We start from the raw sequence: 16,378 nt of genomic DNA, 5'->3' as shown, positions 1-16,378 counted from the left end.
TGAGAGCTGGGATGATGTGTTCGTGTTGGCGAGTATTGGTAAGTAAGCGAGCAGCAGCGTTTTGCAGCATCTGTAATGGTTGAATTGTGTTTTTTCGGGAGACCTAGAAGTAATGCGTTACAGTAGTCTAGTTTCGGCAGTATTGTGGCTTGTAACACTGTCCGGAGGTCCTGAGCATGTAAGAGAGGTTTAATTCTTTTTAGCGTATGTAGCTTGAAGAAACCATTTTTGATTGTGGCCGAGATGAAATTCTTTAAGGAAAAGTGATTGCCAATCATGACGCCAAGGCTGCGGACTTGCTGCAAGTGGGGATGGTCTGATATTGAGATAGGTGTGATGTTAGCGGTGGTGTTCTTGTGTGGCGTGATGATGAGGAGTTCTGTCTTGTTAGTGTTTATTGCAAGGAAGTTTTCAGTGAGAAGATTTTTTATTTCAGCAAGGGCAGAATCCCAAGTTTTCAGGGCATTAGCGAGTGAATCATTGATGGGGATGAGGATCTGTACGTCATCGGCGTATATGAAATGACGGAGATCCAATTCCACCAGAAGTCGACAAAGCGGAGATAGGTAAATGTTGAATAGCGTTGATGATAGAGAGGACCCTTGTGGGACACCTTGTGATAGATTTCTGGGTTTCGACGTTTGGTGTCCCATCCTGACACTGTATGTCCTATCTTTCAGGAAAGATTGGATCCAGCATAAGGCAGTGCCGGTGATGCCAATTTGTGAGAGGAGTTTCCTGGACTTTCCCTGGAGCTTTCCTGGACCTTCCCTGTAGTTTCCTGGACCTTCCCTGGAGCTGTTTTTAAATATTGGGGATACATTGGCCACCTTCCAGTCTTCAGATATAGTGGGCAATTATTTTTTATTTCAACTATGATTAGTAGTAGTACATTAAAACGATGGAGATATGCGATGAGTGACACTGAACACCGCACATCGCTATATGCTTCAACAAAATACATAAAGCAAACAACCTCAACAACCATTCCCAACACGATACAGCAACACTACTAGAATGTCAATTAAGGCAGAGATAATATGATATAATATTAAAACAAAAAACTCCCTAAAACCCCCAAAAATTCAAAGAGAAAGAACACACTCTGAGGGACAAAGAATCTATATAAGGGAGCCAGATTTGAAGAAACTGAGTCTTAATTTTGGGCTGTAGTATTTTTAGCATAACATTTTTCCATAAAAATTAAATTCAACAATTTTCCCAGTATGTGAAACTATAAGAGGTGGTCATTCTCCAATGAAACAGAATGGTCTTTTTCCCTAATAAAAAACATTTCCTAATCCACAGCTTTTGATATTTCCTATGGGGGGTGGGGGAAGAGCTAAAATCCTCAAACAGGTTCAACTCAGGATTAAAAGGGACAATGAAATCCAAATCATCAGCAACATATTGCAAAATCATCCTCCACAATCTCTGAGACATTGGACAAGACCAAAACGCATGAGCCAGAGATCCCACATCCCTAGAATATTTAATACACAGCTCATCCACAGCAAGGTTGGCCAAAAATGCCCTATGGTTAGAAATGTAGGGGCAGATTTTAAAGGATTTACGCAGGTAACTGCTCCTGCGCACGCCGAGCCTATTTTACATAGGCCCGGCGACGCGTGCAAAGCCCCGGGACGCGCGTATGTCCCGGGGCTTTGTGAAAGGGGCGTGCCGGCAGCCGGCTGGCAGGCGTAGCTTACAAAATAAAGGTGGGGGGGGGATTTAGATAGGGCTAGCGAGAGGAAGTTGGGAGAGGGAACGGGGAAAGCCATCGGGGCTTCCCTAGGGCTTGGCACGTGCAAGGTGCACTAGTGTGCACCCCCTTGCGTGCGCCGATCCCGGATTTTATAACATGCACGCGGCTGCGCACACGTTATAAAATCGGGTGTACATTTGCGCGCCGGGTAGCACGCACAAATGTACCCCACGCGCGAATGTTTAAAAATCCGGCCCGTAATACCTTGATAAAAATTTAAATTGAGTTTCATGTAAACATTCCCAGACAAGGAATTCATTTTTGAAAAACATGTAATAAAATATGTAAGAGAAATAATCTTAAGAGATATATCCAATTTCCATGAATATAATAAAGATTGAAAATCCAATGTAAAACTTTATAAATAGCTAATAGAGTGGGAAATGAAGAATCAGAGACATCAAACAAGTCCTGTAATTCTTGCCATCTGTTATCCCACAAATGGTCCTGATTTAAAGACAAAAAATAATGGCAAGCCTGAAGATATCCCAATTTTGCAGACTTGTAATAAATTGTAGTCATCACACAGTGTAGAAAAGGGTATCACCTTATTTGCAGAATCCATTAATTGCAAAAGAGTCACCAAAACTTGATCTGCCCAATCATGAAAAACCTTTCATGTCATGCCTGGAATAAATGCTAAATTACCCAGAAATGGCAAAAATGGGAAATGGCATTTATAGGAAAGATGCAAAAAGGCACATAGCCATCTCTAAGTTTTTATCAAAACTCTGACCAATATACTGGAGGTCCCAAAAGGGGATAAAACAGAAAAGGAAACATGCAATGCATATCTCAGGGAAATTGGAGAGAGTGAGTCACTTTCAATTGAAAAAGGTGTATAACAACTCGTAGATATCAACCAAATCACCTAAATGGCAAATGGAGGTCACTCTGTTATAAAATATCAACTTAGGAAAATCTACACCTCCTTTAGACCAAGGTTTCATCATATTACGCACTGCCATATGAGGTTTATCTTTGGCCCACGGAAATTTCCTGAACAAATGAAATAATGCAGTTTCCATACCTTGAGAAAAATAAATGGGCAGTAAAGAAAAAACACACAGCCATTTAGGGAGTAACACCATTTTGAACAAATTAACACATCCTATTAAAGAAATAGGGTATGAAACCAATATTTGCATAAAAGGTTTTTTTTGAGACAGTAGCCTCTCAAAATTTACCTCTGCCAATTGAAAAGGTTCTTAGATATGAGAACAGTGCAATGCCCCATTGTTTTCAAAAAAAGACTTAAGACTTGGCTCTTCCACCAAGCTTTTCTATAATTTCAGCTGGCTGAATTCATCTCGGCCAAGGTCCCCTTTAGGTCTTTTTCAATCAATCTATAAGAGAACTACTTAAAAACTCAGGTTTTCAAACAACCGACAAGAGATCTATATAAGAAAGAAACAAGTTCAACTCTAAACATTCCTCGAACCCCAAAGAATACCCCAATGAATAACACAAATAATACCCCAAAGAACTCATCAATTCAATTCAAATCCTTGGCAGTCCTTGTGCCTATGTTTTTATGCCTTTGCCTACATTAGGCTATATATTGTATCTATGTTATAATCCCCATTTATTTATTTCCAAGTTATTTCTTCCTGTTCATTGTAAGACAATTACTTGTCACTGTTAAAGTTTAAAATGTAAACCGAATTGATCAGTAATTCTGTTATTGGAAAGTCGGTATAGAAAAGCTATAAATAAATAAATAAATAAATAAATAAACTCCCAAATATCTAAATTGATCTCGAGCCCATTAGGAAATCACCCACCCACTGAGAAACATCATATTTTCCTATTGGAAGGGCTTCAGACTTATCTAGATTCAAAGTGAGGCCTGAAAGAACTCCATATCTCTGAAATTTCTCCAATACCAGAGGCAATACCCGAACTAGTTCTTGAATGTGAAATAACATTCTCAGTGAATGCTGCCACTCTAAACATTGCAAATCCCAAGGGTATTCCTACTATATCTGGGTCATCAACAATTTGTTGCAAAAGTGGGTCTAGAGTCAAAATAAAAAGCATTGGTACCCCCTCTGAAATGAAAAGTCCTCAGAGAGATTCCCATTAACTATTACTGTGGCTGCAGGAAAGAAATATAAAGCTGACAAGGCCTATACAAAAAACAAAACAAAACAGAGAAACTACAATGGGACAACATTATAAACATCAAGTTCCAGTCAACCTTATTGAATGCTTTCTCTACGTCAAAACTAATTAACAATAATTTCCAATTTTGTAAAAAAAGACCTTTCAATAGAGGCTATCAACAGTATGACATTGAGAACTGGATAGCAGGGAAAGTCCAAGCTAATCTATCTGTCATTATTTTAGCTAGAAGTTAAGTTAAAATCTATTAAAGATACTGGACGTTAAGAGGAAGGCAGGAGTGGATCCTTCCCTAGTTTAGGAAGAATAGTAATTAAGGCTCTATTGGTGCCATGAGAAAATTTAGCATTAGTCACCAAGAGCTGAAAAAAATGTAACAGAGGATTAGCCACACTGCCCAAAAGAATTTTATAAAATTCAGAAGGCATGCCATTAGGCCCAGCTGCCTTAGGTAATTTAGCTCGATGAATGACCCCCTTGATTTCTCTAAACCAATAGGTTCATTCAGAACTTGTAATTGCAATGATTTAACTTTTATCGTCAACCCACAACTACTTAGGGGAATAGTTGTGGGTTGACGATATAGTTTGGATAGAGGAATTGAGGTCTTGTAGTTTGTAGATGATTTAACCTTTGGCAAAGTAATTTGTTTTAAATATATATGGATATCTGAAGACAATGTGGGTGTTTTATAAAGCTGGGCATAATATTTAGCAAAAAGTGAAGCTATCACCTTACTGGAGTTAACCAAATTACTCCTATCTTTCAACACAGTTCCTATTAATTGCGCCAATAATTATCCAGCCTTGTCGCCATATTGAAAAAGTTTAAATTTATAATAACGAAGGCTCTTTCTGGATCTCTGGTGCAGCAAAGAATGCAACATCATTTGAGTAGTAAGATATTTGATTTGTATTAGTCATAGAAGGACAAGATATATAATAAGTCTTCTCTCGATTAAAATGCTTCTCCAGGGCCAAAATAGAATTATCTAATTGTTTATGCTGACCACCCACATAATTATTTCCTCTAAGAACAGCTTGTGCAATTTCCCAAAATAAAGAAGGCATTCACCGATACCCACCATTAAAGCACAGAAATTCCTACCTTCTATTTTATTTATTTTATTTATTTATTTAACTTTTTTATATACCAACATTCAAGACGGTGGTCCCATCATGCTGGTTCACAAGAAACAGGGGTGTAATTATAATAAACTTTACCATTTAAACATTTAAACAATTACCATTTAAACAATAGTGCAGAAAAGCAGTTACATATAACAAGGAAAACAATAACTTGGAATGAGAAGGGAAATGAAGATCAGATAGTTATATATAAGTATAAATAACATTGTAAAAGGTGGCTATTAACGCTAATGCTAGCGGAGCGTGTTGAAAGAAGGAAGTTAGATGGAATTGGAGTTAGGAAAGGCCTGCGTGAACAGCCATGTCTTGAGTCTTTTCTTGAATGTTGAGATGTTGGGTTCCATTCTAAGATCCTTCTAGTTAATAACCTTCTAGTTAATAAATAAGAATGAAAAGCTTTATCATAGCAAAGATGAGAAGGAAATAGGCATTGGGGTCTCTCAAGAGCATTCGCAAAACCCTCAAGGGTTAACCAAACCAAAGAAAACTTGGAAAATTATTTTTGGGAAATTAGAAGGTAGTCTTTTCTGGAAAGAGATCCACGAGCTTGTGAGACATGAGTGAAGTCTCTCTCTTGGGGATGTAAAACTTGCCAAGAGTCTAACAATTCCAAAGCATGACACCTTTGAGGCTTTGAGATTGTGGATGTGCGGAGGATTACTTTTGTCAAGGGCCTCATCATGAACCATGTTGAAATCACCTGCAATCAAGATGTAAGAAGATTTATAAACTTGCAAAGCACTGGTGACCTGTTGGAAAAATCCATAGGGTAAATATTTAAAGCTGTGCGCGGTTCCTGGCGCACACAAGGACGCACCAATTTTATATCATGCGCGCATGTTATAAAATCCTATACCCGTGCACGGGGAAGGATTTTGAAATACACGCGCAGTGTTGCAAGCGGGCCTTTGCCCAGTTCCCTCCTAGTCTGCTCTCATATAGCTTCCCTAACCCTATACCTATCCTTCCTCCCTTTTCCTCTCTCCTCCCTGACCCCTAAACCCATCCTAACTCAGCTAATTTTTTTTGTTTTGGAACTTTCTTCATCTGAAGAGATGAAGCTGGCCGGAGCATGCTTCACCCGGTGCTGTCCCAGCCAACCCCCACCCTGCCCAAACCCCGCCCCTTTTCAAAACCCCAGCTTTTCCGCACGTACCGGGAGATACGTGCGTGACCGGGCCATTTTGAAAATGCTTTCGGCCCGGCCACACGCATATCTCCTGGGATTTCCACGCGCCGGGATTTAAACATTTACGTCTTTGTGAATAGGAATTGGGGGCATAAAGATTTCATAGCACTACATCCTTCCCATATATAGTGCCCTACAGTATCCAAAACCGGCCATTAGAATCAACTCTCTTGCTAGACAGCTGAAAGGGCACAGCCTTATGTATTAATATAGTTACTCCAATCTTGGATTCCCCAGAAGAACAAAGAGAATACCTGCCCCACCCATTGTTTTTTCAACTTAGCATGTTCCAAGTCAGATAATTTGGACTCTTGTAAAAATGCAATGAAAATATGCCAATCCTAGAAACATATAATGCCAATCCTAGAAACATTCCAGGAGGCACATCCTATTCCATTAACCACAAAGAAAAATTAAATTATATAGCAATACAGAAAAACCTAATAAAGCAATGAGGAAATCACCCAGCCTAGACCTCCACACAACTCGCTATAAAAGTGCCCAACATTGAACAACATAAAAGAAAATTATTATTTACCTGCTAATTTTCGTTCCTGTAGTACCATGGATCAGTCCAGACAGTGGGTTATGTCCCCAATCCAGCAGATGGAGTCAGCACAAGCTTTGAGGGGGCGTATCCATATATACTACTACCCCCTCTGCAGGAGTTCAGTATCGAGTATATCAAAGCCCGAGTAGAAACCCCCGAAGGATCAAGTTTGTGGAAACAGATAATGAAAACAATTGTAACCGCAACAAGTAACTGCAAACATCCTACCAACTTGTAGGGAGCTGTGAAAAACAGCGAAAAGAAACAACTGTGAAGACACAGAACACTGCGAGCAAGAAGCAGCGCAGAGCTGAGCAGGATCAAGAACCCAAACCGGTGGGCGTCTGGACTGATCCATGGTACTACAGGAACGAAAATTAGCAGGTAAATAATAATTTTCTTTTCCCTGTACGTACCTGGATCAGTCCAGACAGTGGGATGTACCCAAGCTTCCCTAAATCGGGTGGGGTCCTGCGAGGCCTGCTCGGAGAACCTGCTCGCCAAAGTGTCCAGAGACCGAAGAGGCGAGGTGCAGACGATAGTGCCTCGAGAACGTGTGTAACGATTTCCAGGTGGCTGCCCTACAAATTTCCTGCGAGGATACCGAGCGAACCTCCGCCCAGGAAGCCGCCTGAGAACGTGTAGAATGCGCTACGATTCCGGGTGGGGGAGTCCGACCCGCCCCAATGTAAGAAGCAGCAATGCCGGCCTTCAGCCATCTGGCAATGGTAGTCTTCGAGGCCTGAGACCCCTTCTTAGGACCGGCCCAGAGTACAAAGAGATGGTCAGAGGTTCGGAACTCATTTGTAGCCTCCAGATAGAGGCGCAGAGTGCGCTTGACATTCAAGAGACGGAGAGACTTCGGCTCTGAGGAAGAGAAGGACAGCAACTCCACCGTCTGGTTCACATGGAATGCAGAAACCACCTTCGGAAGGAAGGAGGGAACGGTGCGAAGCGAAACTCCAGAGTCGGAGAAACGGAGATAGGGCTCTCTACACAACAGAGCCTGCATCTCCGAGATGCGTCGAGCGGAACAGATGGTCACAAGAAATACAGTCTTGAGAGTGAGATCCTTTATCGTTGCGCTGCGCAGCGGCTCGAACGGTGGTCCCGACAGGGAGCAAAGCACAAGGTTAAGACTCCAGGAGGGACAAGGGTCCCGTAACGGAGGACGCATATGCTTGACACCCTTGAGAAAACGAGCAATGTCAGGATGCTGTAGAAGAGAGCCCCCATCGCTCAACAGCGAACCAAGGGCGGCCACCTGAACCCGTAGTGAATTATAGGTGAGCCCTTTTTCCACCCCCGCCTGTAGAAACTGAAGGATCTGAGGTACAGAAGCCTTAGCGGGTCTCGTGGCCTGGCTGGTACACCACAGCTCGAACACCTTCCAGACTCGAACATAGGCCGATGTCTTTCGTGCCCGCAATAGCGTGGATACTACCGCCTCCAGGTAGCCCCGACGCCGGAGGCGGCGCCTCTCAAAAGCCAGGCTGCAAGACAGAAGAATTCTGCCTGCTCGAAAAATACCGGGCCCTGATGTAGGAGCTGGGGGAGGTGCCCCAGCCTGATTGGCCTGTCGATCACCAGCTGTAGCAGGTCCGCAAACCAGGGTCGCCTGGGCCATTCTGGGGTGACGAAAACCACGGTCCCCTGATGGCTTTCTATTCTGCGGAGCATCCTGCCCACCAGGGGCCATGGTGGAAAAGAAAGATATGGCGGCCACGGGAGGACCAGGGCATCCACTCCCTCCGCGCTCTCTCCGGCGACTGAAGAAGCGTGGAGCCTTGGCGTTGAGAGCGGACGCCATCAGATCCAAGTGGGGGGGCCTCCCACCGATGGACGAGAAGTTGCATTGCTTTGTCGGAGAGAGACCACTCTCCGGGTCCAGCAGTTGACGACTGAGGAAGTCCGCCTGGACGTTGTCCACACCGGCGACGTGCGAGGCCGCTAGCCGGACGAGATGACGTCCGGTAGCCGGACGAGATGACGTCCGGACGAGATGACGAGATGACGTCCGGACGAGATGACGTCCGGACGAGATGACGTCCGGCATCAGCAGCGCCGCCTCGAGCGCGACCTGCGGGCTGCGCGTGCCTCCTTGTCGGTTGATGTAGACCACGGTGGTAGCGTTGTCCGATAGGATTCTGACTTCTCGGTTCCGAAGAAGCGGGAGGAAATGTCGCAGAGCTAGCCGGACCGCTCTGGTTTCCAGACGGTTGATTGACCACTTCGCCTCCACCGTGGACCACGTCCCCTGCGTGGCGCTTCGATCGCAGACTGCACCCCAGCCTGCTAGACTGGCATAGGTGGTCACCACCACCCAATTTGGCAGATCGAGGGACATGCCACGGGCCAGGTTCGGCGGATCCAACCACCAGCCCAGACTGTCCCTGGCATTCTGTGGGAGCGGGAGAATCATCTGATAGTCCTGCAATACTGGTTTCCAACGGGAGAAGAGCGCCCACTGTAAGGTCCTGAGGTGCGCGAAAGCCCAAGGTACAAGGTCGATGGTGGACCCCATCACTCCCAGGAGTTGCAGGTAGTCCCAGGAGGTGGGCTCTGGTAACGCAGAGAACCGTCGTGTGTGATCCCGCAAGGATTGAGCTTTGTCCTGGCGCAGAAAAACTTTGCCCAGTAGGGTGTCGAAAGTTGCCCCCAAAAAAAACCCAAGCGTTGCGAGGGCATGAGGGAGCTCTTGGAGAAGTTCACTACCCATCCCAGGGAATGTAGAAACCGTACTACTCGAGTCACCGCTGAGCGTCCATGATCGAATGACTTCGCCCGGAGGAGCCAATCGTCCAGATAAGGATGAACCAGGATGCCCTCCTTCCGGAGAGCTGCCGCCACAACTACCATGATCTTGGTGAAGGTGTGCAGCGCCGGCGCCAATCCAAACGCGAGAGCCGTGAACTGAAAATGCTGGTCCAGAATTTTGAAACGAAGGAAACTGTGGTGGTCCGGGCGGATGGGAATGTGCAGGTAGGCCTCCGTTAAGTCCAGGGAGGCGAGGAACTCCCCCCGATGCACCGCCGCAATCACTGACCGGAGCGTTTCCATGCGGAACCGAACGACTCGAAGGGATTTGTTGACTTCCTTGAGGACTAGGATAGGCCGGAAGGAACCGTCCTTCTTTGGTACGACGAAATAGATGGAATAGTGGCCCGAGCCCACCTCTCCGAAGGGCACGGGCGCAGTAGCGCCTATCTCCCGGAGTCTGTCCAGAGTCAGCTGCACCGCTCCTCTCTTGAGGTCCGAGCCACAGGGGGAAAAGATGAACCTTCCCTGCGGGGGGCGGACAAATTCCAATGCGTAGCCGTGTTTTATGGTATCCAGGACCCACTGGTCCGAGGTGATCCGTGCCCACTCCGCTTAGAAATACGTTAGTCGGTCCCCAATCCTGGGGACAGGGGAGTGGGCGAGACTGGCATCATTGTGAAGACTTGGTATAGGGGTTCCCGGTTCCGGGAGTAGTGCGTGCGGGCCAATGCCCGCGGAAGGCGCGCAACCAGGGCTGAGACCTGGGGGCGGATGGCCGGGAGCCCGTCTGTCTGTAGCCCCTGTAGCGCCGTTGCGCTCTGGCTCTGGTCCGAGAAGAAGAAAACGCTCTGGATGGTCGAAACCTATCCTCCGGCAGCCGATGAACAGCGTTCTCCCCCAGGGACTTGATGATCTGGTCCAAATCCTCCCCGAAGAGGAACTTGCCCCTGAAGGGAAGAGAGCCCAGACTGGACTTAGAGGACGTATCAGACGCCCAATTGCGTAGCCACAGTAGTCGTCGTGCTGCCACTACCGAAACCATGGATCTTGTGAGGACCCGAAAAAGGTCGTACGAGGCGTCCGCCCCATACGCCACTGCGGCTTCTAGCCGATCTGCCTGGGCAGCCTCATCGGACGGCAGGTTCTGAGACATGAGGAGTTGTTGCACCCAAAGGAGACTAGCCCGCTGGGCAAGCGAACTGCACATCACCGCCCGCATACCCAGAGCGGAGACCTCGAAAACCCGCTTAAGGAAAACTTCCAACTTACGATCCTGTGTGTCCCGCAACGCCGCACCTCCCGTCACTGGGATAGTCGTCCTCTTCGTGACCGCCGACACTGCGGAGTCCACCTTTGGGACCTTGATGAGGTCCAGAAAATCTTCGGGGAGCGGGTACAGCTTTTCCATAGCCCGGCTGCTCTTCAGGGAGGCCTCCGGGGTGTCCCATTCCCTGGTGAGAAGTTGTAAAAACGAGTCATGAATGGGAAAAGCCCGAGCCCTCGGCCGGAGTGCCGCCAGGACAGGATCTCCCTTCCTTGAAGAAGTGATGACAGCGGGAGCTACTGGGGCAGGCGGGTCTGGTGGCGGATCCAAATCTAATTCTTGGATGATCTGCGGAATGAGGTCGTCCAGCTCTTCCCTCTGGAAGAGGCGTAGGGTACGCGGATCATCCCCCTCCTGTGTGCCGTCCCCTTGTCCCCCGTCCGGGAGGTCAAGTCCATGTCCCGCTGGGTCTGGCACCGCCCCCACTGCCGCGGGCGTGGATCGGACCCGGGTAGGAAGGCGGGAGGCCCCCACTCCCGGAGGGTCGGGGGGGGCCAGCGTCGAGGGCGACATCCGAGGGATCTTAGGAGGGGGGGGGGGTCCCACAGGTGCTTCCAGCCCCTGCAGATAAGCGGTATGCATGAGCAGGATAAACTCCGGAGAGAACCCCGGCCTGCTCGGGTGCGCTTCGGGGGCGGCGTGGTTCCTGCTCCCTGGCTCTGGGTGCTTGGTTCCTGCACCAAAATCGGGGGGACACCCCCGCTGGTAGAGTCCTCCAGGGATCCGTTCTCCCTCGTGGCCTCCAGGGATCCGTTCCCCCTCGTGGCCTGCGCCTCAGGGCGCTCAGAATGTAAAATGGCCGCCGTTCCCGCCAAAAATGGCGGAGTGGCCGGTCCGCACCGCCCGGGCAAAAAAGAGAAATCAGTCAGGGACTGTGAGGTACCTTCCCCCCCGGGAAGGCATCGTGCACAGATGCCCTCCCGGGAAATCCGGGACCCTGGGTCTCCGCAGGCCGCACAGCGGGACGGCCGCGGCATCGGGATCGCTGCAGGAGAAAAGAAAAAAGCCACGGGGGGGGGGGGGGGGGGGGGGCCACGCGCACAAAGGCGCCGCTGCGGGGGGGCCCGGTCGGCCCGCACTGCCCGCTGTCTGAAAATAGAGGAGGGTGCCGTGGGGGGGCCTTCCCGGCCACACGACCCGCCCCAGACATCTTTCCCTAAATGGCTCAGCAGCCCATGAGGAGCTGTAAAATGGCCGCGGGTGAGGGAGTAAAGAGCGAAGAGGCCGGCTCCACCGGCTTTTGCGGGCACCGGGGGCTGAGCTGTAAAGGAAAAAACTACAAAGGAAAAAACAAACTTACCCCTGGCTGCAACGAGAAATAAACAGCAAGGCCGCAGAGAAGAGACAAGGAAGATAAGCCACTCCCCAGAAGTTGAAAGAACTCTGCCTTTTTTTTTTTTTTTTTAAACTTAATACAAACTTGATACAAACTTGATCCACAGAAAAAGACAACAACAAGCCATAATCAAGCAAGAAAGTGAAGAAAAAGGAGGGGAAGCCTGATTCCCCTACTCGCATCTGCTGGAGTCAGAAGATACTGAACTCCTGCAGAGGGGGTAGTAGTATATATGGATACGCCCCCTCAAAGCTCGTGCTGACTCCATCTGCTGGATTGGGGACATAACCCACTGTCTGGACTGATCCAGGTACGTACAGGGAACATACGATTCTGCCATATCTGCCCATCCCATCCCCAAAAAAAGCCAAAAAAAAGTATCAATTTTATCTCCATATCAAATTCAACAAAATTACCACTAGAGTGGTAGAAATCATGCTGCTGCCCCAACCTTTCCCCAAACCATAAATAAAATAACAAATTATATCAGTGACTGTCCATACAAAAATGAAGTTACACTATCATAGAATCTTCAACGATTCAATTATAAAAGTATTAAGAACCATACAACATAAAAGTAGAAATAGCATAAAAAAACCCCAACACCAATACTGCAAACTGGAGGTCACTTGTAAAGCATCAGCTGAGAGATCTTCCCTCTCTCCACTGCATTGCATTTATCTTCCTTTTCCCCCTCTACATGTTCCCCTCTTATCTTCTGCTGTCGGCTCCTATCCTTCACTTTGTCACTCACAAAGGGACTGGAACAAGACACAAATGAAAATTTCTTCATAGAAAGAAAAAAAAAAAAAGTTGGCATCAGGTCCAAATGATAACATTCAAATATCAATAATTACTGAAAGAATTAGGGGTCTCAAAGCATCTCAGGAATATTAGCAATCAAAAGTACTCAAACTCAAGAAAAGATCAATTTAGGAATGGAGTCTAAAGTTCAGCCAGGGGATAAGTTTTGAAGAAATATGGCAGCATCAAATATGGTGTCAAAAAAAACCTTGGCTTCCCCTGGTGCACAACACCAAGACATGCTGGATATTGAAGTACAGATGGAATTTTTAACTTAAATAGTTGAGTACAGACTAGAGCAAAGGATCTCCTCTTAGTACAGGGGTGGGCACTTCCCGTCCTCGAGGGCCACAAACCAGTCTGGTTTTCAGGATATCCCTAATGAATATGCATGAGAGAGATTTGCATGCACTCTGCCTCAGTTGTATGCAAATCTATGTCATGCATATTCATTAGGATATCCTAAAACCTTGACAGGTTTGTGGCCCTCGAGGACTGGAATTGCCCACCCCTGTCTTAGTAGATACTTCAGTAGAAAAATCCCGAAAAATATTTTATTCTCTTCAAATTTAAGAGCTGATACCTTGTGATATGCATGTAATATTTCACCTTTAGGATGAAAATTAGGGATTTTGGCAATAACATTGCAAGGACATTGCAAATTTTCAGTACGGGCTTCTAAGACGATGTGCTCTTTCCACACACTGTTTGGCAGATAAAAAAGGTTGGTCTAGAGCCATGGGTAACCATTCTTCAAAGTTTTATGCAAATTATCTGAAATAGATTCAGGAATTCCAACAAACTGGAGACTATTCAGTGGGGAACGATTTTCTAAATCCTCTAGTTTTGCAAAAATCATAGGTTTGGAAACATGCCAATCTGTCTGTGTCACTTCAAGGCCTTGAATCTTATTTTCCATCTCCAACTGCTGACACTCTACCTCTCAAATTTGCTTGACAACATCCTGTAAATGAGTGGTGAATACATCCAACAGTTGGGACAGCTCACCCAGCTTGATCTCAAATACCGCCGCGATTGCCACGGTAACCGCGGACACCAATGCCATCTTGAAGTGAAGTTCAGCAATAAAATCTCCACTGACCATTTTGGGTATGGTGTCTTTACGCCTTTACTTTCCCTTCCTGGCCCAGCAGGTAGATATATCGTAATAAAAACAGATTTTGAAAACTATTCTCAATAGCAGGAAAATATGGGAAGAGAAAATACTTAAAAAAGGAACTGTGCAGTTGCAGCAAGATGCCAAAATTAAAATAGTAGAGGAAAGGTAGCAGGAGCAGAGGTGAGACACAGTCGTTCCCATATATATTGCACCTCGTGACTCTCCCACAATGGACAATTTTAATGATAGATTACAAATCACTAGTAATAGATCTGAAATTTCATTTTTTATTTCTTTTAGAAGCATATGCTAGTACGGTATCCTCCTACAGTACGGCAACAAGATGTCTCAAGTGTCTGAAGGGAAGGTTAGGAGTCAGAGAACCATGTATATGTGGGACCCTCCAACTTTTCACCTTTATAACAGGAACTCATGCCCTGACTCCGCCTAGAACTGCCAAATGGAGGGGGGGCTGTCAGTTAAGTGATATATATATAGAGAGAGAGTATACACACACATCCACTTTTTTTTCTATTAAAAGTTCCTGAAAAGCTTGCATTAACCAGTTACATAAAATGCAAATGTAATAGGGTTTAAAAACCACACACTGAAAGAACACACAGGATGCAAAGGATTAAACACACACATGGCAGATGGTGCTGCAGGGGGTGCAATGATACATCCCCAGGGAGGAGTTTGCCAATCAACTGGATTGAAGGAATTTATTTTCAGAAGCGGAAAGGGTTTCTGGGGCAGAGTTATGAGAAATATGCAGGCTGGAACTCCAAACACCTCTTGTCCAAGATGCATCATATCAGATAGGACAACAAAAGAAGCAACGTCTCAACTGGATAAGGGGAGAGGTGGAATCTCAAAAAGACAGTTCAGTTGTCGCTCTGAAGGCAAGAATTTCAAAAGGCACAGTGGGCTCCAGGGACCTGAAACTGTGACTCACTATTGGCTGGAGAGAAAAAGCAGTCAACTTTAAAAATTTGTTTTCTAGAATGTTTGCTATTGCATCATTTTAAGACTCAAAACTTTTTTATTGTTCACACTCTGTCCACATGACGGTGAAAAAAAAATATTTCCTAAAAAGTAACTGAACAAAAAGTTACAAACATTACAAGAATCGGCCAGAAGCTCAAAAAATTAAGAAGTCCATATTAAATATGCTGGCGAGCAGCAAAGTTAACCAGAAAAGGTTAGCTGAATAACTTAACTGGCTATTTAGTGGAACATACTCGCTAAGTAGTCCATGGAATATTCCTGGATAAAGTAACTTTAGGACTGGTATTTGTCCAACCAGTCTTATCTCCCTAATTTTGTCCATGCAAAGCTGATGTTCTGATTCCTGCTGATACCATCACTGGGCTGAGCTGCCCAGACAAAGTAAATGTGATGAATGGCGTTGAAGTGAGCCCTTGGTACTGTGGCATAGCTAACTCTGCCTCCTAGGAGAACCTACAAGGCCTACACCGAAAGCTGGTGAATGCGACCTGTAACGGGACAGTCTGGAGCATCACCTATACCAGCAGCCTTCTCCCTTGGGTTCTGGTGGCCGGAAAGGCTTAGTTGGTCCCTAGGGCGGTTGAGAGTACAAAAGGCCATGGGCACGCTGGTATCAGGACAGGCAACATTCTGGAGAAGCTGGAGATGGGCAAAGGTTGAGGTAATCAGCAGACAAGCATGGTTAGGTTTAAGGCAAAAGGTCAGCTCCAAGCATCAGGCAAGCATGGTTAGTTCCAAGACAAGCAGTCAGACTGCGAGTGGACAAAGACATACGAGAGACATTGGACCAGACTGGAACGAGAAGTCAAGGCAAGATGGACCAGGCAAGACTGGGCTAGACAAGGCAAGGCTGAATGAGACAGGGCTGGATGGGGTAGACTGGACAAAGCAAGGCTAGACAGGACACAGGGACAAGCTGGAACACAAGAATAGGCTGCTGATGTCATTACTGGGCGCATTTCCTGCCAAAAGCCTAAGGGGACAGCCCGGAGAAGCTGGAAGATGGCAATGTTCAGCTTCAACATCAAGTGGTCTCTGGAAGCAGCGTCCCGGCCACAGAGCAGCTGTTGCTGCGTTGGAAATGAGTCAGGTGGCTCAGTCAAAACATATTTGGAGTCATCATGGCCATTGTCTAGTACAATGGTTTCCAAACCTGTCCTCTGGGAACCCCAGCCAGTTGGGTTTTCAAGACAGCCACAATGAACATGTATGACATATTTGCGTACAATGCAGGCAATGCATTTTCATTG

The 16,378-nt window shown here is 46.4% G+C and overlaps 1 protein-coding gene across 3 annotated transcripts in view; it reads right to left on the bottom strand.

The window, feature by feature from the left end:
- ZNF462 (zinc finger protein 462) overlaps positions 1 to 16,378 on the bottom strand; it is a 309,667-nt gene that overhangs the window by 98,510 nt on the left and 194,779 nt on the right. Inside the window, exon 9 of one of the 3 annotated variants that reach the window (XM_029604896.1) lies at positions 5,410 to 5,737. The exons of the other annotated variants lie outside the window; for them this stretch is intronic. Coding sequence (XP_029460756.1) covers positions 5,499 to 5,737 — 239 coding nt within the window. The 3' untranslated portion in view covers positions 5,410 to 5,498. Of the gene's footprint in view, positions 1 to 5,409; positions 5,738 to 16,378 lie in introns of those variants that run through there. 3 annotated transcript variants of the gene reach the window in all.

Source organism: Rhinatrema bivittatum, chromosome 1, assembly GCF_901001135.1.
Source record: "Rhinatrema bivittatum chromosome 1, aRhiBiv1.1, whole genome shotgun sequence".
Taxonomy (NCBI): Eukaryota; Metazoa; Chordata; class Amphibia; order Gymnophiona; family Rhinatrematidae; genus Rhinatrema; species Rhinatrema bivittatum.
This window is presented reverse-complemented; position numbering and strand designations above follow the sequence as displayed.